Source organism: Onychostruthus taczanowskii, unplaced genomic scaffold (assembly GCF_017590055.1).
Source record: "Onychostruthus taczanowskii isolate IOZ18803 unplaced genomic scaffold, ASM1759005v1 scaffold21, whole genome shotgun sequence".
Classification (NCBI taxonomy): Eukaryota; Metazoa; Chordata; class Aves; order Passeriformes; family Passeridae; genus Onychostruthus; species Onychostruthus taczanowskii.
In genome coordinates, this window is record NW_024499351.1 from 911,952 (window position 1) to 935,742 (window position 23,791).

The 23,791-nt window shown below is 45.5% G+C and overlaps 1 protein-coding gene across 7 annotated transcripts; it reads left to right on the top strand.

Moving 5' to 3' along the window:
- Nucleotides 1-2,771: 2,771 nt before the first annotated feature.
- Nucleotides 2,772-23,566, top strand: B3GNT2 (UDP-GlcNAc:betaGal beta-1,3-N-acetylglucosaminyltransferase 2). 7 transcript variants are annotated; one of them, XM_041404450.1, is made up of 3 exons: nt 2,772-2,973; nt 5,143-5,258; nt 21,123-23,566. In XM_041404450.1, exon 3 carries the CDS (start codon nt 21,132-21,134, stop codon nt 22,323-22,325), a length of 1,194 nt encoding a protein of 397 aa, XP_041260384.1. In that variant the 5' UTR covers nt 2,772-2,973; nt 5,143-5,258; nt 21,123-21,131; the 3' UTR covers nt 22,326-23,566. The 7 variants fall into 7 exon arrangements, with proteins under 7 accessions (XP_041260384.1, XP_041260382.1, XP_041260379.1 ...); XM_041404448.1 differs by lacking the exons at nt 2,772-2,973; nt 5,143-5,258 and adding exons at nt 7,472-7,772; nt 8,906-9,031; XM_041404449.1 differs by lacking the exons at nt 2,772-2,973; nt 5,143-5,258 and adding exons at nt 7,823-8,157; nt 8,906-9,031.
- The last annotated feature ends 225 nt before the right edge of the window (nt 23,567-23,791 follow it).

The following is a 23,791-nucleotide window of genomic DNA, read 5'->3' on the forward strand; positions in this document are numbered from 1 at the left end:
GTTTTCTGACCAGTTGGCAGCCCTGGCTGAACACAGCACTGCCAGGAAACTATATAGTGCATTATAGTGCATTTCAGTAATTAGTGGCACTTTTCCTGCCTGGCAAATCAAACCTCGAGGGCATTAGAGCCTTCATGGCGTCTCTGCTCTTGGCAGCAAAAGGGACAAATAAGCAAAGCCACCGCAGGAGTGGATGAGTGGCCCAGGCAGAGAGAGAGAGAGAGAGAGAGAGAGAAAGAAAGACGTCTCTGCTTGATCCCAGCCACCTGCATGTGCTCAGGGCTCTCCCTGCACTCACAGAATGCAGCAGCCACCCCATCACCCTCTGAAAAACATGTGGTGGCCTCCTCCAGGCATGTCCCTAAAATAAACTCACTCCTGCAGGACCTCAGAACAAGTCTGCATTTTTCCGTGGCCGAGGAACGAGGTGTGTAGAGTTAATCTCCTGCTCCAAGATCCTGTGAGGCAATGGCATGCAGAAGTACAAGGTAAAAAAAAAACCTCTAGAACCAGTGGCTGGGAACTGTAAATACCTTCCAGGCAGTCCTTAGGCACATCAGGAGATGAGCAAGGAAAGCAACTGGAATTTATAAACTTGCATAATTAATTATTCTTTGCAAGGAGAACAAACATTCCCATGTTCCAGCTCTCTTAGGGCCTTTGACAATTGGGCTCCTTTCTGTAAATAATGTTATGTAAGTTTATACATTTCAGTTAGTGCTTGTTCTAGCCTCTTCACAGCCCAAGGATGTTTTCACTCCAGTTTATTATTTCAGCTGTGGACAGATTATTTTGCCCTGCTGCATCTATAATGGGATTTAAATTAAGATGCTTGCAAGCAGTGTAACAGTAGTGAAATAGTGTCTGGAAAACATTGGTACATACCCAGGGAGAACGAAAGAAAGAACTTAGCTTTACATTGCAGCACTGGGCAAAGTGTCTGCTCCCTTCCCCACCCGGCAAGACAGGATTCCTCAGTCTGAAGAAAAAACCTGTGAAGGACCAGTGCTGTACCCGGGCTGCATTGCAGGGCTGCTGGAGACATTGTGTAATGGCCATGGATGCTTTTGTTCCAGAGCACGGGAGCACCTTTGAGTCATCCAACAGCCCTGTAACTGCAGCGTTCTGCAATCAGAGCTGCCTGAAATGCTTAACCCCAATGGCTTAATCTCCAGCCATTCCAAATTAGTACAGCTCCATTAACTCCAGAGGACTATTAACATGGGGGAGGTTAAATGTGTACAGGATCAGGCACAAAACCTGCAGTGATTCCGTACTTGGGGCAGTGCTTTACTGATTTACAAAGCTAGCTCTCATCTCTGCTGGTTTCTGAAGTTTTATTTATTTATAGTGAGCACATCCATGTCAGGGGAATTTCTCCATCAAGCAGCATAGGGAAAGCCCTTCATCAACTCCAGTTGTGCTGCTGATCCCAGTCCCTAACGCAGGAGATATCTTCCCTCCATGTCATTCTTCACTAACCTGTGGCTGTGAGGCTGGATGTTAAAACTTGATGTGTGGATTAATTAATTTCCCTTTGTTCTGTTTTTTTTTTTTTTATTTCTGAATTATTTATTATATTATCTATTATCTGCAGATCCTACAATAGCAGGAGAAAACCTTTGTGATCTCCTCCTTTGATCTATTGTAATTCTGATGCGCCGGGGGCCACATCCTTAACCCCATGGGCTGGGCAGTAAGGAGTGTGTCTAAGTCAGCACTGAGGCATGGTAGATAGCCCATGGCCTCTGGGGTGGCTTTTAGGAGCACAAATCCACCTGAAATGGTTACAGGAGAAAAATGGCAGGTCTTGAGAGAAACCAGGTGAGTCATGAGCGCCTGGTGGAAGAAGCCATTGGCAGTGGTGGGATGGTGCAGGACAGGGAGCTGGGAGTGAGGCCCCAGGGTGCTCTGCAAGCTGGGCACCAGCTGGACAGGTCCCTGCACCCAAGGCTTGTAATTGCTCTCCTACAGAGAGCCCAGAGGGCTGGCACAAATTCCTTCTGGACAGAGCCTCATGAGTGCCTTGGAGGGTGCTCCAAAACAGCCCAGGTAGGTCCCACCCCAACGGTGCCACCATATAAATAAAGCCCAAGCACTCTCTTCATCCTGGTGTTGGTGACCGTTCTGCTCCTGCCATCCAAAGAAGGAGTCCTCAGCCAGAAGCACCACCCCCAGGCCTGGTGGCAAAACACTCAGTGCCTGTGCCACTGGTGTGCAGCTCCCGTGGGCTGAGCAGGATTTCACTGTGGTAGCAGCTGTGCCCAAAGCTGAGAGCTTTGCCCAGTGTTGGGAGTGTCTTGGAAAACCTCCCAGTGATGTTGGCACAGCTTCCTTTGCCACCCAGAATCAGCCAGCCTGGAAGCCAGCACCCTCCCAGGGCTGATTTTAACTGGAGTTACCCAAGCTGGCACTGTGACAGTCCAAGGGAGCCTCATCCAGGAGGTGCCTGAAATCAAGATGGCTTGGAAAAATCTAAGTGACATGTGAGGACTGGCAGTTTTCCCTCACCTGGGATTTTGCTGGTGCTTAAAACTGCATCTGCTAAAAAGCAAAAGCCAGGCAGAAGGAGTTTAGCTGAAGTGGGTCCAGTACAATTTTTCCTAGGTGTAAACAAAGGAGAAAAGTGATTTTGGCTCTTCACCCAGAGCTTCTGTTCTGCAACTCTTCAGGTCTTGCTGCAAAACACAGTAGGATGCCTCTGAACAGAGGTAAGGAGAGGTGCAAGGAGCTCAAGGACACAAAAAAAGATGGTTTGTATAGAGCAGGTGCCTATTCGGTTTTTTGCAAAATAATTATTGACCAGTTTCTGCTACTATAGAAATTGAACTTCAAGTGGACTCTTCTCCATCCTCTCTGCACTCTGCATCCTGCACTCTGCACTGCGGTGCCTGCCTTGTGTCTGCAAGGAAAAGGAACCCCACATGGAGGCAAAGAGTGTTAGTTACTGCAGCCTGTGTCTGAAAAAGGCAGGTACGTCCTTCCAGAGCAGGGAAACTGATCTGAATCCAAGCAGCTCAGGAGTAATTATTCTTGGCAAACACAAATCAATACCAGCACAGTGCAGCTCTGCCCACAGCTTGCAAATGGCAGCACACAGCACAACAGGAGCAACTTCCCTTCCACAGCCTATGTCCTGTCCTGCTGTGCCTGCAAGAGCAAAGCTGCAATGCTCCAGAGGAAAAAAAAAGTGGTGTTCTGAAGCACATGTGCCAATCTCTTCGACTTGAGTGGTTTTGCCAAAGCTGAACCTGCCAGCCACAGCTCTCCCATCCCACCAAGGTACAAAAGCAAAGGGAAGTGGAGCAGAAGACCTCTGTAGCACTTGCTGTGCTGGCTGGCCTGCGTGTGGCAGGGCCAGGAGGTGGGGAAATGACTGTGTGAGGAGACCACTGAAATGCCGTGCTCGTGTTGCTGGCAAGCCTTGCTGACAGACCCTGCCCAGCCTGGGAAAGGCTCTTCGCTTGTCTGAATTCCAGGCTCAAACATTTGGGTGGGAAAAACAAGGTTCATTCCTGGAGGAACTGAGATCCTCCAGCTTGAATTGCATGTCACCTTTTCTTCTTAATTTTTATTTTTTTTTACTGCCGCTGAAGTGCTTGCATGCCACAGGAGAAATCCTTAGTCTTTAGTCATTATTTAAGTTTTAGCCTCTTATCTCCTGTTCTTGTTCTCTTTGGTCACAGAAGCATGCTTGGGTTTGTCCTGTGCTCTCCAAGTGTCCTCTAGCCACACCAATCTGTCCACAAATATGAGGCAGATCGGTATCCTGGATAAGCACTGGTCCAGCTCAGAAAATTAATTCCAGCTGTCCTTATGGAAGGGTTTTGACTCAGGAGAGCCAAGAGAGTGTTCACAGGGGGGAGGAGGTGTTTCAGTACCTGTGTGCCTGCAGCGTTTTCAGCAGAGGGGGGTGGGAGCACAGTTTGGAGCAAGGGCTGAGAGATGTGGGTGCATGCTCTGGACACAGTGTGAGGGCTCTGGGACAAGCACTTCCATAACGCCAGCGGCTGCCAGCCGTGCCAGACTCAGGGAAAGCAGCTGCTCCGTGTTTCTGCCCAGCTGGGCGCTGCAGTGGGGGACGGGCCAGCCGTGCTCCCAAGGGTGGTTGCAGGCAGGTTCCCGGGAATCCCGGCAGCAGACAGGGAAATTCCTGGACCTGCTGCTCTCCCGTCGCTGCGGGAGGACGTGCCGGCAGCTCCGGGAGCGCTGGGATGTGGCTCCTCCGGGAATGCAGCACATGGCCCTGGGGCGAGTGGCCCACAGCCCGTCCCCTTCTCTCAGCACCTTGGCTCTGTCCCGCCCCTCTCGCTCTTGCTTTGCTGCAGGGACAGCGAGATAACCTTGAAGATTTTATAACCTGAATCTCATTCCTACTTCTCCTTTGCTCCTGGCAATGTACCAATTATTAATTAACAGGCAAATGCTAGAGAAAAGACCAATGTACATAACTCGCTTCCATTGATGTAAAAAGCAGCAGTCCCCAGGTCAGCTTTTATTACGGTGAACCCAAATACTGTGAATAAATAGCCTGGGGGAGGGGAAAAAAAAAAAAAAACACCCAAAAAACCCCCCAAAAAAACAACCCCCCACCCCCCCCCCCCAAAAAAAAATAAACAACAACAACAAAAAAACAAACCCAAACCAAACAAAGCCCCAGAAACTATTTTGAACTTGATAAAAAATAAGAGTTGAATCTTTTTAAAAGATCCTCTTTTCTGGTTGTCTGGAGCATGCCATGCTACCTGTAGAAAAACTTGGGCAACAAGAATTTGTGTCACCAAGTGATGTGACACTCGTGCCCTGAGACTTCCCAGTATCCAGCTCCTGGGAAATGTTTGGTGCTCTGCAACTCCCTGACAAGGGCTGTACACTGCATCTCACCATTTGCATCATGATGCTGAGTGAAGGTGGTGCTTTTGAATACACAGGCAAAAATGTTATTCCAGATTGAGACCAAATTAAAGCTGCTGCAGTCAAAAGGATTTGCTCTCTTTCTCAAGAGGGGAAAAAAAAAAAAGGCGCAATGATTTACTGCTGTGTCTATCACAAAACTTGGCTATACAGACCTGAAACATGAAAATCCTGCTTCTTCTTCCATGGAAGCAAACTGCACAACAACTTTACCCACACATTTTCCAGGCCTCCCTTGGTTTCACCCCAGGACAAGCAGCCATGCAGGAGAGGTTGCACACCTGTGTTGAGATGTGGTCCCTGCTGTCCTGCCCCACCCAGGACCTGTAAATTGGCAGCACCAGGTAAGAAACATCCTGGGGCTCAGGACTTTGCCTGGTGTGATGCATGGATTTGGATCCAGGGAAGGTTGAGTGGCCTGCTTGGGAGAGCAGGGCTGCAAAATGAGCCCCCACCTCACCTCCCCTGGGGTTTTTAGGGCACAGCTGCTCTGAGCACAGCAGGGGCATCCCAGTCAGGCATTGCTGTGGGCAATGCCAGTGCTGGTTCTAGGTATTTTCCTGCTTTCGGACAACTGTTGAGGCCTGGCTGCTGAGTGGATCAAGGAACACATTTGGATTAAAACACCTCGCCCCCGTGAAGGTCTCCAAAGGCAGCCTCGTGACCAGCTCTGATTACAGAGGAGCAGGCAGGGCCTGGGTGTGAGACTGGGAGGGAAAATGTCTTTCCCCAAAAGGCAGCAGACCATTTCAGCAATGACCAACCCTTTTAGCTTCAACGTGTTTTTCCAGGCTCCTTAGCACCCAGTGTCATGGGATACACTGCTCTAGGTGATTTTGTTTTCTTTTTTGTTTTTTTTTTTACAGTTGATCTCAAAACATACCATTATGAAATCTCCTGTGCAGTGGAGCCAAGCTCCTGGCTGCCAGACACTCAATTCTCCTTTCAAAGCCTTGTGTTACTTAATAGACAATGATGTTTGCCAATTTAGGGTAATTCCTCCCTTTGCTGTAGTCTTCCTGCTCTGATGAAAAGGACAGCTTTACTCAAACGTGAAGTACATATATAAATATTTGAAGAGGGATGAAATGTGCAACGTCTCTACCAATGCACTGTGAATGGGGATTTTTCTTCCAGACTCCCGAGTGAAGATTTTAGAGCAGCTCCAAGAGACTTGCAGCAGGTTTCCCACTGGCATGCCATATTTAACACACAGAGTATGGGGACCTGGGGATGTGCAGTGGGTACTGACGCTGTTTCCCAAACTGGTTGTCTTTAGGGCTGTTCACACCAGCTGTTGAATTCTGGTGGAAATGAGTGCTGCAAAATGGAAGTGAATAACCTGTGTTTTCATGGATCACAGGGACATTCTTACCCCTCCCTTTGCAATGAAAACAATTTTTCAATGATTGCGCCAGGTGACATTGAGACAATTCCTTTGGTCGGGCCTCTCCTTATACTGGATTGAGAATGCAGGTGCTGAAAATAGGAACAAATGGCATGTGTTTGCTTTCATCCAGTGTAGGACAAAAAGCTGAGAGGTTCACAGTCGGTGGGGGCTGTAAATCTGTCTGCTGGTTGCTATTGATCTGTCCACGACAAGATGTGCCCTCTTTGCTGCAGCAGCACACGTTTCTATGTTTTATTCCAGTAAGCATCCTGGGTTCCTGAGAGTTTCCTTTGGTTTGTTTCCATAGGGATGTCTGGCTAGCATTGGTAGGCTCATCAACCTAGCAAGTAAGCAAACAACAACAAGAAAAGAGGTTACTAATGAATGAGTCATGCACGATTTAATATCACTGGAAGGCGAATTTCCAAAATCAGAAATTCTCACGAACTTCTTTACTAAGGGAAGCCTTGACAGCTCGAAAGACCCCTTTGCTTCTCCCTCCTGGATTCGTTAGCAAAAGCTTTGGAGACTTCCAAAAAAGCCGAGCCAGGTGTAAGGAACAATGTTTCTTTCAAAGACGAAACATTAAAAAGTGATGTGGCACGGCATTTCTCCGCAGGGCTGGGCGGTTTTCCCCTTTTGCTTGAGGCCGTGTGGAAAAAAACCACGAGGGAAAACTGTCCTAAGGGAATGGCCAGCGACCCGCGATGCGCACAGAGGGACACAGCGCCCGCTGCCAGCACACCAGGGCTGGCTCAGGAGCCAGGTGCCACCGGGGCTCAGGGGCCAGGTGTCACCAGCCCTCAGGAGCCAGGTGCCACCGGGGCCACCGCCATGAGGAGGGTGCCGGTGTGGGGCCGTGCCCACAGGGAAGGCGCAGCACCTGGGCCGGCTGGAAGGCGGACAGCGGCAACGCGGCGCTGTCTGCCCCCTTCCCCTCGCTCCTCCAATAGCGCGAACACCTTTTCTGCGGTAAATACCTCCCGGTTCTACAGCCGGGGCTCGGAGGCGGTGCCGGGGCCGGCGGGAGAGCACCGTGTCCTGCCGGGGCCGGACCGAGCCAGGCCGCCCGCCCGCCCGCGCGGTCTCCTCAGGGGCGCGGCTCCGCTAACCGCAGGGACGGCCCCGGCGCGCGCGGGGACCCTCATGCCGCGCGCACCTCAGGCGCGGCCGGCCCTGAGGACCCAGCGGCGGGGTGCGCGCCGTCCCGCTGGGACGGGGGACCAGCCCTTCCGCGGCCGCCTCGGCGCCGCCCCGGCATCGCCCTCAGGTGCGGGATCCCCGCCTGCTGCGGGGGCCGGCGGAGCGGGGCGGCAGCGCGGAGCCGCGAGGGCCGTGGTGGGGCGGCAGGCCGGGGCCGGGCGGGTGGGAGCCCGCGGCGAGGGCAGCCCTCGGCCGGACAAAGCATGGTGGATGCGGAGGCGGCGGCAGCAAGAACCCCGGCGGAGCCCCGCGGCAACCTGGCAAGGTACGGGCGGGGGGGCTCGGCTGCCCCCGCGGGCCGGCGGGGATCGGCGCTGCCGGAGCGGCTGAGGAGGGACGGGGGCTGGAAAAGCCCCAATTGAGGTTTTCCTTCCCCGTCGCCTCTCGCTTGTTTGCGTGGTGACCGCTGTGAGCTGGCGGCGCGGGGGGCGAACGGCCGGAGACGTAAAGCCGGGGGTGTTTTAGGGCTGGGCTTTTCCCTTCCCCGGCTGGGAGGTGACAGGCGGCGGCAGGGTGGGGTCGCAGCACGCGGGCGCGGAGTCCCGGCAGCGCGGGCAGCCGGCACATGTTGCAGCCAGAGCGGCGGGAGCACGGCGGAGAGAGGCGCAGTCTGCTGGGCAGGGATGAAAGTCAGGCCAGCTCAGCCCACCGTATGTTTGTCCTCGCTTTCTAATTTTTTTAAATTTTTTTTTTTAATTTTTTTTTTAGATTTTATTTTAGTTTGTTCATTTAACCGTGGGGAGGGGCTGCCGAAGCCGTGAGGATTTTCCGGAGAAAGCCCGAGCCGTGGGGCTGCGGCAGTGCCGGGAGCCGCTGCAGTCCGCTCCTTGGCTGGAGGGGAGGGACGCAGGGCGGCGGTGGAGGAGCGGGGACACTCGCAGCGCTCCTGGGCTCACCTCATTAGCCCGCTGCGACCCAGCAGGTTAATTATTAACATCCGCGTCGGGATTCTAGACAGCGTAGTGCTGAAGCAGTGGCACTGAAGTATGGGCTTTGGTGGACCTGATAGGGGAGAAAGTGGTATTTTTGCTGGAGTTCGCCTGAATATATGTGCTCTTTCACGAGGTGATGCTTTTTCCGTCAAACTTCCTGACACATCCTGTGCCCCGTCAGGAGGGGACTTCAGGTTACTCGCAGGGATTGTGGCTAAACTGCAGCTCGCGACTCATTAGTCATCCTGCAAAAATTTGTGGTGAAAGTTACTTGAGTAACCCTTTAATCCGACTTCCCAAAATGCTCGGTGCTATTGGGGTTGATTATTAAATACTCATGGTTAGTTTTAACTATGCAAAATAAGAGCTTACGTGGTTTGGTTGTTGTTTTCTTTTTCCTTGTGGGGTTTTCTCCTTCCCTCCTCCCTCCTTTTTTTTTTTTTTAATTTTAATATATTTTGGACAGAAAGATTCGGTTTGGGCACAGAAGAAGTTTAGTCTGGCCGTGGAAAGATGCGTGCACAAAATTACATGTCATCTGCGAGTTACTGAGGAAACATGATTACAGCGTTGTCTTTTGAGGAAATTTCTGGTAAATTATTGCTCACCGTCTCAAAGAGAGAGACAGCCCGGCATCCATTCTCTTCCCAAGCTGCTGAAAGGCGTTTCGTGTTCTTCTTGCAGTTCCGCTTTGGCGGCGGGCTCGGGTGCTGTCACCGCGGCCGTGTGCGGAGGGTGGGGCGGCGGCGGCAGATGACACTCGGCTGGCTGGCACGCTCGGGCTTCGCTTCGCTTCGCTTCGGCTGGAGAGCCCAGGCTGCTGGCAGAGGCTGCCCTGCCGCCGGGGGGAACCGGCCCTGATGCCTGATAATCCACCGGAGGTGTTGAATGAGCGCTGAATTGTTACGAAATGCGTGGAGGAAACGAAACGGAGAATCAGCTTTTCTCATTCGGCAGATTTAATTTGTAATGGTTTGACTTGGGTTATTTTTTTTTGCCCTTCTTCCTGGGGCTGTAAACAACTCGACAAGATAGATATCTTTAAAAAAGCAATACTGCCGTGGAGATGGATTGAAATACAGAATCTTTGTCTTGTACCTAAAAGTATAGTATTGTCAGATGGAGTCAAAATATTTTGGGTTAAAAGAAACCCTGGTTTTGCTGCTTGCTTTGAACGTGTGACTTTCTCCAGGAGATGTTGTGCAGTATTGACCTGTATGGCTGTAGGGAACCTATGGATAGGGCATAAAAAAATAGAATGTATTAAAGTAATTCTGTCGCCTTGTTACTTGTATAGGGGTTTTGCTTGTATTTGTGCTCCGTTCTTTTCCCCACGATGAGGAAAATGCAGCAAGGTAGCACTGCTGAAGGGACTTGTTTTTGAAGGTCATGCTTTAGATGGCTGGGAGTGCTAGCTGGCTGATGCTCTGTTTCATAATAGGTAAAGCTCACTAATCTCCCCAGAGATTGTTCCTAACGAACACAGTGTCACTGGTAGTCAGAAAAATTATTATTGCCTGGAAGATGATCCTGAATTTTTTTAAATACTTCTGGGCAATGAAGATGCTGCTGAGGAGATCAGTGGAGCGGTGGTGTTTGCTCAGAGAGAAAGCAGTGTTTGATGAGAAATGAGAGTGGATAAAGTGGTGTCATTCTGTGCTGGCAAATCTGGGCAATTGTCTGTATGAATAAGTCACAGAGTATATGATGGGGGGGGAGGGAAAGGAGGATATGAGTCTTCAACTTCTTGCCTACCCTGGCAAAGATTCCTTGGAGAACCAAGTCTTTAAGAGGAGCGCTGCTCCATGGCGACTTGTGAGTGCTGAGACTCTGAGGAATTGTCATTTTACTGCCACCTGGTGCAGCTGTATTCACAGTGGATCCAGCTCTGACAGTGATTTTTCTGTTGGCTGTGTAAATCCACTTGAAGGAGGGAAAAATGGTGGTGACAAAACGCTGTGTCAGTGCTGATCATGTTTGAAACATAGGACGTGATGGTGTCTCCTACCACAGCCGATATTGTCAGGATCACGGCAGCCAGGAGGCAGCGCTGGCTTGTCACCGATCCGTGCACTTGACCAAAACCTGTATGGTCATATTGCTCCAAATTAACCAGGGGAAGGGAAAATATTGAGCAGTATCAATTCAAATCCTCAACCAAGCTCTTTGGTAACTTGTTCTTTCTCCACAGATCACTGAATTTTTGACAAATGTGTCAGATGATCTTGCAAAATCTTGACTTCAGGCAGGTTGCGAAACTTCTCAGAGCTGGTTACTTGGTGGACTTTTCCTGTGTGCTGTCAGACTTGTGCCTTGTGCTGCCAAGTGACTAAAGCAGCTCTGTGGGAAATGCACCAGGTTGGCATTCCAGATCTTTGTCTTTTAGTAGATTTGGTTACATTTCCTGCAGCAATAAAACCGTAAGTTGCTTCTTTTTGAAGAATTTGCAGTCTGCATAGTAGAGGCTGGAAGGTTTCTGGTTGGTAGAGCTTAAAGTGTTTAATTCTCCAGCTTGTCAAGAATAGGCCAAAGGCAGGGTGGATGGAAGACATTGGCAAGAGTGAACTTATTATGGCAAGAAGTTTTCTGTAAAAAGCACAGAGTATAGAAAAAACACGTATTTCATCAAAATAATGAGAATTTTAACTTCTGGTGTTCATGTTAATGTTTCTTGAAGGCCATTAGGATTGATTGCCTTCCAAGAGCTTGAAACCATCTTTGTCCCATTCACAGGTTGTTGGTTTGGGATTTTTTCTTAGTATATCTCTTTATTACATTTTCTATTACTCTGTGGTAGAAAATAGGCAGGAATTTACTTTTTAAATTCAAACTTTATTTTTTTTTTTCCAGGTATATGCAGTATTAGTCCCCAATACGTTTTTAACCAGAATGTTAACAGTTAATTTAGGAAGAAGAATGGGTGGTTGGGTGCATGTGCAGTCATGGGGTTAGTGTTTGATGTTTCTGGTGTGTCATGGGCTGTGTTCATGTGAGTGCTTATTATGGAATCATAGTTGGAACAGGGATCCCCACAGGGATCATTGGAGTCCAACTCCTGGCCCTGCACGGGACAGTGCTTCATGTGGTTTGGAGAAGAATTTGTGCCTGTGAGTGCGGTTCACAAAAATTCCTAATGTGTTCTGACATGTATTTATGTCACAGAGATATATTTAGATTTTTTTATCCGTTCACTGTTGTTTCCCTCTATGTAAGCAAGCACCCTCCACGTGTTTAAAAAACAGCAACACAGAAATAAAAGATGATTATGGTAGAATGGAATACAGGCTCTTCCTGTCGTTTTAGCATAGAGTGAAGACGTCACCGACCAAAAGTTGTGGAATAAATGTCAGACCTGTCCAGTCACATTTTGCTTTTACATAGGAAGCACTGACAGGTACCCGGGACTCGATCCTGCTCTTCCCCTGTATCTTCCTCACTGATTTCCTTGAGCCTTTTAGGATTTCAAAAGTGCCTCAGTATAAACCTCCCCCAGTTTCCAGATCGTGTAAAACCCAGTGAAAAGGCTGGATCATTAAACTGTCTTGTGATGAACTGTGCAGAAGAATGATTGAATTGGTGCCTCGTGAGAGGCAATTAGCATTTAAGTAAGGAAAAGAATCCCTGTGTGTGATGGGTGCGGTGCTGAGAGTTTTCATGGGAGAATTGATTAAACAGTTTCCATCAGCAGTTGGTTAAGAAAGCTTTGTTGTTTGGGAGAAATACAACAGTAACAATTGAAAAGCATTTAATTTGGAGACAGTTTTGTTCGTCTTTGTAAATAACTTCTGAAATTTAGCAGCTGCTTCATCTTAAGCACGCTCAGAAGAGCTAGTCTTGAGAGTGAATTGACCAAATCCCTTCAATTGTAAGCCAGCTATCTGGATCAAATGAGCAAGAAATCTTGCCTTGTGGCTGGGAATGACTAATTTTCCCACAAAACGGTAATTGCCCGAGGCTCAGCGGTTTATGAGCCGGCAGACGACCTGCGTATCGGTATGGGATTTACAGGAGAGTTTACGGTGTGGTTGAAGGTTTGTGTGCCCCACCGAGGTGTGCGTGCTGTGGGGAGCGCAGGCTCCTGCCCGCGTTTGCTGCCGGGAGCATCCTGCTGCATCCCGGGGCAGTTCGGAGGCTGAAGCGGTGTCTGCGCTCCCCCCCTTGTGCTGGTGTAGCTGTTTGTGCAGCTGGGTCGTGAACTGAAGTGAGGAACTAAGCGAGTTGAGAAATAACCTTTTCTGTTTGCTTGTCTTCAGGGTTATACATAATGTAACACACGCAAATACGGGAATTCATGGCCTGGGAAAGGATGGAATTCTTTTAACTGAATTTAAGGAGAGCTGCTGCTGAATGCCCTGTATCCTGAATGTAGTGCTGGTTTATCTTACTTGAGCAATTATATTTTTTAATCTGGTATTTGAAAGTTAGAAACTGCTAATGGGAAGCTGTCTTTGGGATGGAAATTGTTGTTGCAAACTTATTGTTGATCTTCTTTTGAATAAAAACAATTAAACCCCATGCAGATCAGCCTTCAGTTGATTACTCAAACCACTCCCAAGCTTTGTGGATGCTCACTGGTGTGCAGGTAACAGGTACAGGAGGTGCTACTCGGATTTAGAAGTTTCTAATCGGTTTAGATGCTTATCTGCTGTTAACAAAACCGGGAGTTAGCTGCCTAGCCGCCTTAAAGATCCTTTACAAAATCCTCCTGATACTTATATGCATCTTTAGCTGCCTAAAGCTGCTGGAGAAATTGTTTCCTTTTCCATAAACTTGGTAGGCTGGAACGAGATCTGTATCTTAGGTTTTACAGCTTTGAAGGAGGACAGTGAACTTCTCTGCTTACAACTCCACTGATTTTTCTGAACTTTAAATGAATTATTCAGAAAGATGAAGAACTTTTTCTGTAAATGTTAATTACACCTGAAACAAAACCACTTGAAGGCAAAAGTATTTTTCATGTATTTGCATTTTAAAATGTAGGTTTTGCATTCTTCAACGTGTGTTTAGCTCAGTACTGTAGGTTCAAAGGCAGATCCCAGAATTCTGACATGAATATTCTCAGTATGAATTTGGTTTGAATTGACTTCTGAGTAACCACGTAGCACTGGCAGGGAATATGGCTGGGAATTTTACCCTCCCAGTTCTGTATCCCATCACACAAAGGCAGCAGCTTGGGGAAGTCAAATTGAAAACCAGCGTTTATTTTTAACCCAGAAGTGGTAACAGTGGTAACCAAGGATAGGTGTTGACTTCATGAGGCGTTCCAAGTTACACTGTTCTTGTTTTTGAAACATAGTTTTTAGTAGAGCGTTTTGTGTCTAAGGTGGGCAAGAAGACAAAGCAGAGGTAGAATTTTGATGGCCTGAGGTATGGTGCTTGAAGGATGGTTTTGTTAGTTGACTAAATAATGATTGCTCTCTGTGCAGACATAAAGGTGGTTGGAATATAGTTAAGGCAGGATTAATTACTGGTTTTAAGATAAAACTGGAAGCGAACAGGAGCAGATGAGTTGTCTTTGTTTGTGGAAATTATGGTTATCTGCATTTTGCGTAGGTTTTCTAAATCATGAGTTGTATTTCAAATACAGCACAAAAGTAAGAAGAGAGTGTCTGTCCTGCAGACTTTCTCTCTTTAAATGCCCGCTGAAAGCAGCAGTCATATTTGCAGTGTGTTATACCCATTCTTTCTCACCAGAACTAGCATTGATCCAAGCACAAAGTGTCTGGCAGGAAAGTGCTTCCTTATCTACTTCCTTGGCTTTCTAGTAACTATGGGCAGATAAGGTGCAGCTGGAAGGAACCCCACAGCAAACAGCAGACGTGGGTGGGTCCTGCTGGGCCCGCCACTGCCCCCTCACCTGGGTATAGAGAGTGCCAGACATTCGGGCCCGGGGTGTACCTTGTCCAGGAATAGGTGGCCCGGACTCTGTGCCTCTGGTGGAGCAGCGCTGGGTGTCTGGCGCTGCCCCAGGGAGCTCTGGATGAAGGTGGGAAGCAGCAGCAGCAGTGTGCTGCTACATGAAAGCTGAGGCTGGTGACAGATGGGCTCTGCTGTGGCCTCGGCTGTGCGAGCCTTCCCTCTTCTCCTGCACCATTCCTGCCGTTTGTGCAGCACGTCGTCGGGTGATGGGGGCTGGCTGAAAGCTAATTGCTGCTTTGTTGTCGGCTCTTTATCGTCCTCCAGCTAACTGAAATGATTCACCACTATCAAATCAGTGCAAAGGTAGATGGGACTGTGCAGGGGAAGGAATAAATTACAGGAATGAGTCAGCTATGACTGAAACTGTTTTAAACTGCCATGGAACTGTGCTTCCCAACTTCTAATTGATGTGATGAATGACAATTAATTTTGTTCCAAGAAATATTTCTCTGCTGACACTTGGTTAAACCCCTTCTCTTGATTCTTTATAATTTACTATTTGTTCAAGCTGATGCCTGTCAAGTGAAAACTGAAATTCTTCTTAAATCAGAAGCTGGCAGCTCCAGGTTTTCCTAACAAATTTACAATGTCATCATTCTCAAGCTTGAACTGACCTTAGAATGACATGGGAATTTTCTGCATTAACGAATTGGGAAAAACAGGTCACGTCTGCTACCGCAGGCCCTCAACTACTGGCACATTAAACTTTAGTATTAATTTTTATAGTGAGTTGAGATCTTACACTTGGTTGTCAGTGTGAAATCTCAATTACTGGGGAAAAAAAAAAAAAACCAAGACCAACAACCCAAACTATTTTTACTGTTAAACAAAGAAACCAAACCTTTTTCATCACAAGTTTTTTGTTGGTTTGGGTTTGTTTTTGATTTTTTTCATGAGCAGTTGGAACACCTTCATAGCTGTCTAGTGTGGCTGCAGGCATGCCAGTGCAGAATGGTAATGTTAGCATGATGCACTAATTTATCGAGACACTGCCATTGTTTAAATTGACTTATGGAGGTGTGGTGTACATTGCAGCTACGTTGCCTGTTCATGCCTGTGGAAAACCATGACCAAACTCAAGCAGTCTATACCAGTAGAAAAATTGTCACATCCATTAAACCCCGGACTGAGTTTACAGACTATTTTTCATAATGGCCTTTTCTTGCATATGCCTTGATCTTCTATAGAAACACAAGAATTCAAATATGCAACTGAGCATTCTTTCAGCCAATCCAAGGATTTAATTTTAACAGGTTAAAGGAAAATATTTAGGTCTAACTTGCAGTGAATTCAGTAGGTGCACCATATTCAAATATTTTCTCAATCAAACTCGGAGCTTTTGTGAGAGACACCTGCAAATAACTTAAAATACAGACAGGATTGGGATAATCTGATGATTTACTGATAGCTGATTTATTTAAAAATGGCTGAAAAAATAGGTTACTTTGGTTGAAGGTTTGGGGATTTCAGCAGTTTGGTTTGGGGTTGGAAATATTCAGAGACAGTGGTGAGCCGATGGTATCTCTTCCTTCTCTTAAGTGTTCTGTCAAGCAGGAATTTCACATAGGGTGGTTTTAAGGAAGTTTAAAGTAAGTTTTTACTGTTGAATAACTTGATGCAAAGATTAACTCTGTGCAGGCTCTGTGGGTGTTGCTGCAGTATTTCTAAGCACCAATATAAAGTCAACAAAACTTCTGTTTCATAGATGTTATTTTAAATAGCACAACTTAAAAGGCAATGTTCTGGTAGCTTCTCTTTTCTGCTGAAAGGAAGTAGAGGTAGGGGAAGACCTGAAATTAGACCAGATGGTGGCAGGAAACATAGTAAAAGTTACTGTGAAGATTCAGGAATTCTGCTCCTCAGAACTTAGCATTCAGCAGTAAATGAAAGAACTGTTTAATCTTTTAATAGCACAGTTGAAAGCTGACATCAGTAGTGTGAGGCACAATCAAGTAGGTATTAGAGAGAGGGAGTTTGGGGTTCTTATGAAGCTTTCACAAGCTTGAATGCAGTAGGGATTTCCCCACCGGTTTGTGGCAGCTTTTGACAAGGTGACTTCTGGAGTTTCACCGGAATGTGACTGCTCTGAGCAACGTGAGTTATCTGATTGCTTGGAGAAGCAAGACTCCAGACAACAAAACCCTCCTGCCGTGCGGGTGGTAGCAGTGAGAGTGATTTAAAGGTAGTGCTCGCAGATCCCACAGACGGCTGCAGGGGCTGTCTGCACTGCTCCTGCAGCAGCCGGCTTCAGCGAGCATCTGCTGGCAGGATTGTGGATGATGCTCTCACCTAACGAAGGCAGGCTCGGCTCGGGGAGGCCCGCTGCAGGAATGTGGTCACTTGTGGCTGCTGCTGGAACATGCTTCCTCTGCTCCGTTGTGGTTGTGACTTGGGTGAGGTCAGAGAGCCTGCAAGTGGAGTCTTGCTTTGCTCTTGCACTCCGGAGCCATCCCTTGTGTGGGGTGCACGATGGCTTCATGGTCTTTGTGCAGGACACACTGCTTTGGTATGAGGCTTACACCTCATACCAAAATCCACTGATACAGAACTCCAAAAAAAACCACCTCCACTTAATTTTTAAAATACTGAATGAAAGTACTAAATTATTTCTTTTTGTTCTTGTTACTTTTGTGTCAAAAATGACCAGATAGAAGGCTGACTGATGAGAGTTCTTCATGTAGCTCGTATGGCAAATGTATATAGATAAAATGGTGTCATATATTTTTAATTAATAATTAGTGTTTTCTGAGGGTTCCTCTCTTGTGTGGTAATAGAATAGTGACAAGTTACAAGTTCTTGGTGTGGGGAAAAATGGAGGAACCAGGATAATTCACTGAAGTTGAAAATATAGAGAGATTGAAAAAATGGTTGGGCAAAGTGAGACTAGGTTCAATTACATAAGTAAGCATTGCTCAAATGCAAGTCTGGCCCTCTAAAACCTTATTACAGAAAATCAGAGGAGTACTACTAGACAAATGCCTCACTACCATTGGTTCTCTTGGATGTGTGTGTGGGGTTTTGGTGGGGTTGTTGTTTTTTTTTTGGTGTTGCTTTTGAGGGGTTTTTGAGCAAAAATGTGCTGAAGATAACTAGTGGGAGACAGAATGTGAAGTTACTTTGGCCTTTATTCAAACCCTTTTTAGTTCTTTATGCCTTGGGCTGTGTTTTAGGAAAACATATGCACATCCTTCCCCTAGTCTTGCTATATTTGCTCGGATTTTGAAATTCCATGCCTGAGTTTCACTGGTGTCCTTTGGTATTAAAATACTGGAAGATTAGAATTTCTCCAAAGCTAAATAATATGCTCAAAGGTGTCTCAAAGCAAGTATATGCAAATAATTAAAAGTAATGTTAAAACAAACATCAGCTGCTCTGAATTTCAGTGCAGTTGTTCATGCTTTGAGTAGCATGTTGCTATCGTGGTTACTTTCCTGCAGCTGGAACATTGTTTCAGGCTGTCTTGGTTGGAGAACACGGAAAACCTTGACTGTTTCCAGTGGTAACCGCTGTTTGAGACGGGCTTCTGCAGAAGGGCAGCACGGATATCTGTTCAATATTCTCCTGTTCTTAAGGTTTTCTTAATTACTGTCATATGAAAGGGGATTTGTGTAAAATTCTCAGGGGGGGAAAGAGATTTGACAGTTTGCAGTTAGAAAATAAACAGCGTTCAAGTTCTTTAAAGCTGGAAATAGCACAGAGTCGTTACAACAGCCCAGGGCTCTCAACATCATCTCACTCCAAAACTGCTGTTGCTCAGTCCAGAAATCTCTTGACTCACTGAACAGAGCTGAGCTATTAGACAACTGATTCATCTCGCAGGGGGTTAGAAGGACTCCATATGGCTTGTGATGTGTTAAGTAGCTAAACCAGTTAATTTCAGAAGCAGAGTGTCACTACTGCACGTGCTGTTGCTGGCACTGTCAGAAGTGGTGCTGCATGAGAAGCTGCTGTAAGGGATATCAGACCCTAAACTGAAGTTATATGGGAACATCCAAGTCTGCCCTAGCACCAGTTACAGTCTCTGCAAAGAGAGAAGGGTGGTGATGTCTGTTAGATACCTGAATTGCAGCTTGGCTTTGCCAGATTTCTGGTAGTTTAGTCCTGGACCAGTAAGGTGGTAGGTGTGATACCTGCAGGTCATAGGGATTATCTTATCTTTTGTCAGCCCCAGTAAGTAAATGGGCTTGTCATGGGTTTGGCAGTCAGATAATGTAGATGTGATACTCGGCCCACTCAGAAAATACAGCCTAACTCCTGCCCTCAGAAAGGTATTTACAGTGAAAGGCCATGGCTTCTGTCAGACTCGAAGGAGGTGGAAAAATTGGGTGTTTTACCTTGGGCTTTTACATCAGATGATTAAATTGGTTCAGCTGCTTGTGGATCCACAGCCTGGAACAGGATAGAGGCTGTGAGTATTTGGTTGTGGTGGTGATACCGTTCACTGTGCTTTGTGAGATGGAACCACTGTCACCTCACCAGACTTGTACCTTTTCTGATGAAAAGCTCTACCAAGTCCAACAGTAAATAGGGATTTTTCTGCTCAGGATCCCTGTCTCATTTGCTGCAGGGGACTGCAGTCATAGTGGGCTGAAGGATTTTGTTAAGTGTTTGAAATAAAATCCTTGCAAATGGTGTCTCATTGTGTCAGATGAGTCTCAGGTCAAGTATCCAGATGCCTTAGAGGTGTTGAATACTCTCAGTTTGGTAAGCTGGGGGCTGTGACAGATGTGCTGTGTGGTGCTGCATATCCTGAAAAATCAAGCTTTGCTTGAGCTCTTGACAATCCCGTGTTTGTTGGCTGTTCCTAGGAGGGAGCAGTCACCCTGTTGTCTCTGGGGTCCCGGGATCATAGGTCAGATACCACCTCATTTGTTGCTTAGTGGGAAGTGCTGTTGAGGACAGGGCAGATAAGCCCTGATGTTCATGCTGAGCTCTGTGGAACAGCACAAAAAAAAAATCAACAAACCAGCACTGCTCCTTCTCCAGTGTTTGTGTCTAGTGAAAGATAAATGTAGAAAACCAGTGTATTTATCTTTTTTTAGTGGCAGTGAAAGAGGATAAAGTTTCTTTGAAGTCTATGTGACCAAACCCAGTGCTTTCTGAACAGTTCAGCTGTATCTTAAATGATGGCACTGACCACAAGTGTGGTTTTGTCTTTGCAGTACGGAAGAAAATTACTTTAAAATTAGAACATAAACTTCATAGCTGACTGAAAGTAAAATACGAAATAAAGTAGATCTGGCCTGAGCTTATAAGCAGATAAATATGCAGATGGTACTTGAGGAAGCACAGGCATTTTTCTGAGAGGCCGTGTTTTCTAGGAGTGGCTTTGGATTTCAGTTCCAGAAGAACACCCACACACCCACTTTTGGATTTAATAATGGTTATGGGTCAAATAAGAGAAAAAAGATTGCTGATTATTTAGATGTACTTCTTCCTAAATTTTTGGAAGTTTAGTGTGTAACTTGTTGAGGAGTAAAACAAAGTAAGAGTGATGAAACCATAAGAGACCAAGGGTCAGTGTAGCTCAGGTGTCTGGGGGTGGCTGAAAAAAAGAACAGCAGCAAGTACAAGGTGTACTTCTTAGTCTGCCTCCCTGTCTGCTGTTGTTCTGTAACCTCAGGGCCTGAGGCAGTGCTCACAGCTGGGCTTCCAACAGTCAGTACAAATTCTTTATTACATTAGGTTTTTCTGACCTTCCAATAATCATTTATATTCCTGGCACATGAAAATGTCTTTGACAGCGAGTTCTGTATGTGACTTCAGCATAGTCTTTGTAACCTTCTTATTAATTCTGAATTGTTTGTGGAGCTTGTAAATTGATGTACCCCGGGGCTAGTTTGGTAAGCACTGCTCTAGAGGAACACACTGTTTTCATGTTGCTCCTTGTACTGTATGCCTTGTACCGGCATTCTGTCAGCTGTGGAAGAAAGAGGAATTGATTCATTTTCTCCCCTAGTAAAAACTGAAGATGGATCATGGAACTTTTTGTATGACAAAGATGTACAGATACTGTTCTAAGTCTTGCATATGTGGGAGACCTCTCCTTTTTAAATTTCTTTTCAGGTTTTTTCCTTCCTAGTAATAATTACACTTCTACTTTCATTTACTGTTTGAATTCCTTTTTTCCAGTTGGAAGGGGAAAAAAATTCCAAGTTCTTGTTCTCTTCTGTCTGAATATCAGCAGCTGGCAAGTTTTGTTAGCCTTTCTTCCAAGGAACAGCCAAGTGAAATTGTCAGAAACTGATTGTGTGCTTTAAAACTTGGCTCTGCCCATTACGCAGTTGGAAGGTGTGAGAGTGCAAGTATAAAAGCTTGAAACCTAATTTAAAAATAACTGACCTTATCATATAGCAATTTAGTCTATACCCTTCAGCTCACCTTACTAGCAGGAAAAAAAAAGGTTTCTTAGTCTGCCTTTGCCAAGCTGAGGGCTCAGATTCTAATTATTATACAGTCAAGTGTTTAAAGGGGATCTAAATGAGAAGCAGAAACTGCTGGCTAATTTAGACACCATGAAAAGCTGCGTAACTTTCCTAAGCTGCAAATGGAAACTTCACATTTGTACCAGCTTGGTGATAAAACCCCAAACCATATGTGTGTGTGTGTGTGTTAGAGACAGATTAGCTTTTGCTTCTTTGGGGGTGTAGGTAACCTTGATTTTTGGGCTACTAACTTGCATTTGAAAGTAGTTTGCATTTTTAATGATATCACGAACTTGCTGTGATGAAAGCTAAAAATCTTTTTTTTAAATTTGTTTCTAGATATGAGAAATGAGTGTTGGACGCAGAAGATTAAAGCTGCTGGGAATTCTGATGATGGTAAACATTTTTATTTATGTGATTGTGGAAGTCTCCAAGAGCGGCAGCCAAGACAAGAATGCAAAAGGCCGTGTTGTTATACCACGTAGCAAATTCTGGAGGAAGTACACTCCTCACAAAGCTTATTGGAACAAACAGCAACAGAAGCTTGAGCTGCTGTACAACCCTATTCTGTCCTTGCTTTCCAATATGACCGTGGAAGAGAACTTGCTTTCTAACCTGAGTGCCCTCAGTTCCTGTGACCCTGACCCCTTGGTGCACTCAGAGGTTAGTGACTTTGCAAACTTGCCAGACAGATTCAAAGACTTCCTCCTCTATTTGAGGTGTAGAAATTACTCATTGCTAATGGATCAGCCAAACAAGTGTGAACAGAAACCTTTCCTGCTGCTGGCTATTAAGTCACTTATACCCCATTTTGATAGAAGACAAGCAATTAGGGAATCCTGGGGCAAGGAAATAGAATCAGGGGATGTGATAGTCAGAAGGGTCTTCTTACTTGGGCAGACCCCACCAGAGGATCATTTTCCTGACCTTTCACACATGATTAAATTTGAGAGTGACACCCACCGAGACATTCTCCTCTGGAACTACAGAGACACTTTCTTCAATCTGACTTTGAAAGAGGTGCTGTTTCTGAAGTGGGTCAGCAGTAGCTGCGCAAATGTCCAGTTTATTTTTAAGGGCGATGATGATGTTTTTGTGAATACCAATCAGATCCTGGATTACTTGAAGAGCTTATCAAAGGAAAAAGCCAAAGACTTATTTATAGGTGATGTGATCAAAGACGCTGGACCTCACAGAGAGAAAAAATTGAAGTACTACATCCCAGAAAGCGTTTATGAAGGTTCGTATCCCCCGTACGCAGGAGGCGGGGGGTTCCTGTACTCTGGTGATCTGGCACTAAGACTGAACAATGCATCTGACCAGGTACTCCTCTACCCTATTGATGATGTTTATACTGGAATGTGCCTTCAGAAGCTCGGGCTTGCTCCGGAAAAACACAAAGGTTTCAAAACATTTGATATCGAAGAGAAATACAGAAATAATATCTGTTCCTACACAAACTTAATGTTAGTGCATAGTAGAAAACCTCAAGAAATGATTAAGATTTGGACACGCTTGCAAGATCCACACTTAAATTGTTAAAGTAATGTGCATAAGTGTCTTAAGTCAAAAAAACTTTGCAAGTTTGGATCACTGAAGGTATGTTTAATAGTTGAATTTTTGCTGTAAACTTTTTCCTGTACTTCTGAAATCAAGAGTAATACTAAAATTTGAAGGGATGGCTTGAAGACTCGGTCCTGACTTTTCCACTGGTGGTCCTGGTGGTCATTATGTTTCAATATTGGTCTTAATTTTAAAAGACTTTGAGGCTATAACTAGCTGTCAGTGACTGGTTAGCTGTACTGGAAACAGGGATTGCCTACCACAATGCATCTTTCATCAATTGTGATGGTGGAAAATAATTTTCCCTTGAGTGGTGTTTGTGTGTGGAAACCACTGTAAAGTGAAAATACACAAACTGGGGGAATGTAGTTTTACTTCTAGGTATGATACAGTTACAAGACTTTAAATTTTGGTTTTTTATAATTTTATTTACAGTTCTCAGTTCTTTTGCACCCTGGAAGAGTATTTTTTTCCCTTCACTTACAGTACTTTGAGCAAAGTGTATGTGTGTCTGAAGGATTTACCCTTCTATTAGATGAAGTTTTTTTGTTTTTGTGTGTTTTTTTTTTTTTACAAAAAAAGCATAATTCTGCTTGAAATGCCCCCTAAGAGCTCAATGTGTAAGGAAAAAGATGGTTTTTTTCAGGGCTGGGCAGGTAGGGCTGCCCCTGCCTCAAGCCTACGTACTGAAGCTGACTTGTTGCTCATGTTATTTGTGTGGAAAGCTATTCTGGTCAATCCTTGTTTTCTGTTTGGGCACTAAATGTGATCAGGTAGCTTGATTTGCTGGAAATGACTGAAATTGCACATTGCTTCTTGAGAGCACGGTTTGGGTCTGCTGGAAGGTGCTGGCAAATCCAGAATTGTGCACATCCCAAGAGTTTCAAATTCCGAACCAACTTTGGAAGTTTGCATGAAGCCTCATGTAGAGTTACATGTGTCCTCGAAACTCAGACCTTCTCTATTTCCACATCTTGCTTATAAGAATTACTCTAAATAGTGGTTGCTTTTCTTTGTATATGTAGAAGTGCCTGTCTATTTATTGTTCAGACTGAAGACCAAAACATTTTCTTAAATATATTTTGTGTAACATTTTATTTGTATAGTGTTGTCACTCGGATATTTAAATAGAGCATGATATTTTAAATCTGATATGTGTAACGTGGTAAATAAAGCTAATTGTTATTTTTGAATTTGAAAAATAAAAGGTGATTTAAATATTTCTGGTAGTGCTTCATGTTGACTTGTAGAGCAATTGCACTCTGCATTTCAGAGGTTCAGAAACAAAAGGTTTTATTTGACACATTTCTGTAGGCTTGTGTAGCAGACTATCAAGAAAATGTCAGAGCTGTACCTGTATTTATTAGATGATGGAATAGATGGGCAACTCTGGTGAAAGCAAGGGCGACATTAAGTGCCTTAGGACAAACAGTATGTACAGAAAT

Bases quoted from the DNA above. Each gene is read 5' to 3' on its own strand.
- B3GNT2 (XM_041404450.1), top strand. From the start codon at position 21,132: ATGAGTGTTGGACGCAGAAGATTAAAGCTGCTGGGAATTCTGATGATG.